This window comes from Merops nubicus, unplaced genomic scaffold (genome assembly GCF_000691845.1).
Source record: "Merops nubicus isolate BGI_N331 unplaced genomic scaffold, ASM69184v1 scaffold24111, whole genome shotgun sequence".
In the NCBI taxonomy this organism is placed as follows: Eukaryota; Metazoa; Chordata; class Aves; order Coraciiformes; family Meropidae; genus Merops; species Merops nubicus.
In genome coordinates this window covers 1-1,120 of record NW_008590587.1, presented here as the reverse complement: position 1 = coordinate 1,120, position 1,120 = coordinate 1, and the positions used below count along the sequence as shown (strand labels likewise).

Here is a 1,120-nt window from a genome sequence, read left to right as displayed (position 1 = left end):
GGATCCTCCTCCCGGTTGCGAACTTTGAAGACTATGGGTTTTTTTTTAGCATCCTCCCCTTCTCCCCCCTTCCCTGGGGCAGACACACCTCTGCCATGTCCCCAAAAAGCGGCGGGCAGGGATGCGCGACCACCACCCTTCCCTGCATCTCTCTCTCTCTCTCTTTCTCTCTCTCTCCCTCTCTCTCTCTCCGTTTTTTTTATGGGATATTTACATGTTTATAGCCTTTTCTTTTAAAAGAAGCACCACCTAATAAAACATTCGGGATTTCGGTGCTACCCCTAGTGGTCTCAGCACACATAGACGCGCCGCTTCCCATCCTTCAGCCCACGAATTACACCCCACGAAGCAGCCCCCAAAACCGGCAAGTTTCCAACCAAAACCCTCCTTGGGAAAAAAAAAAAACCACAACACCCAAACCAACCCCACGAACAAATCCAACCCCGCGACCCTCCTTACCACCGTTGCCTAAAGTGCTGCCGGGGTTCAGGGGGGACACCAAACCCCCCGCTTCTCCGCTGGTGCCTTTATTCCCTTCATTGAGCAAGGACGAGCTGGAGTCTGACTCCAAGGACTGGCAGGACGGAGGGTCGTGGGGCACCGCCTCGCTGCTGGGATAGTCATATTTGCCGAAACTGCCCCCCATGCCATTGGGGAGGGTGGATTCGAGGGGTAACAAGGCACTGTCCCTGCCCCTCTCCTCCCTTTTGAGCCCGCTGGGTTCGGAGCAGGTTTCCCGATAATAACATTTGCTTTCCTCCACCCGGGCGAGGTCGCAGGTTCTGCCGAAGGAAGGGTTAAGAGAGACGGGGCTACCCAGGTAAGGTTGGGGGTACCCGTTGCAGGGTTCCGAGGATGCCCAAGGTAAAGAGCAGACGTTCTCCCGTCGGGGGTAAGAGAGGGAGGGCAAACCGGGCAGCTGCCCTCCGGAGGCACGGAAATTAGGGAAGTAGAAGGTGTCTCCCGTGTGGATGTTCACCAGAGGTCCCACAAAGCCGGGATTCAGGAGGTTGTGCTCGCCCATTTCCGCGGGCCTGACCGAAAGCTTCTACTTTATTGCTATCTGACATTAAACATAGTTAAACCGACGGCTCGGCCTCATTGGTCCGGGGGGGGTCAC

At 55.9% G+C, this 1,120-nt stretch overlaps 1 protein-coding gene across 1 annotated transcript in view; it reads right to left on the bottom strand.

Annotated features, from left to right (window-relative positions):
* The window catches only part of HOXC12 (homeobox C12), a 1,526-nt gene extending 502 nt beyond the window's left edge, over nt 1–1,024 (bottom strand). The window contains exon 1 of the mRNA XM_008950008.1: nt 460–1,024. Within this exon, the coding sequence (XP_008948256.1) occupies nt 460–1,024 (565 nt within the window). The remainder of the gene's footprint in view (nt 1–459) is intronic.
* Nucleotides 1,025–1,120: the final 96 nt, after the last annotated feature.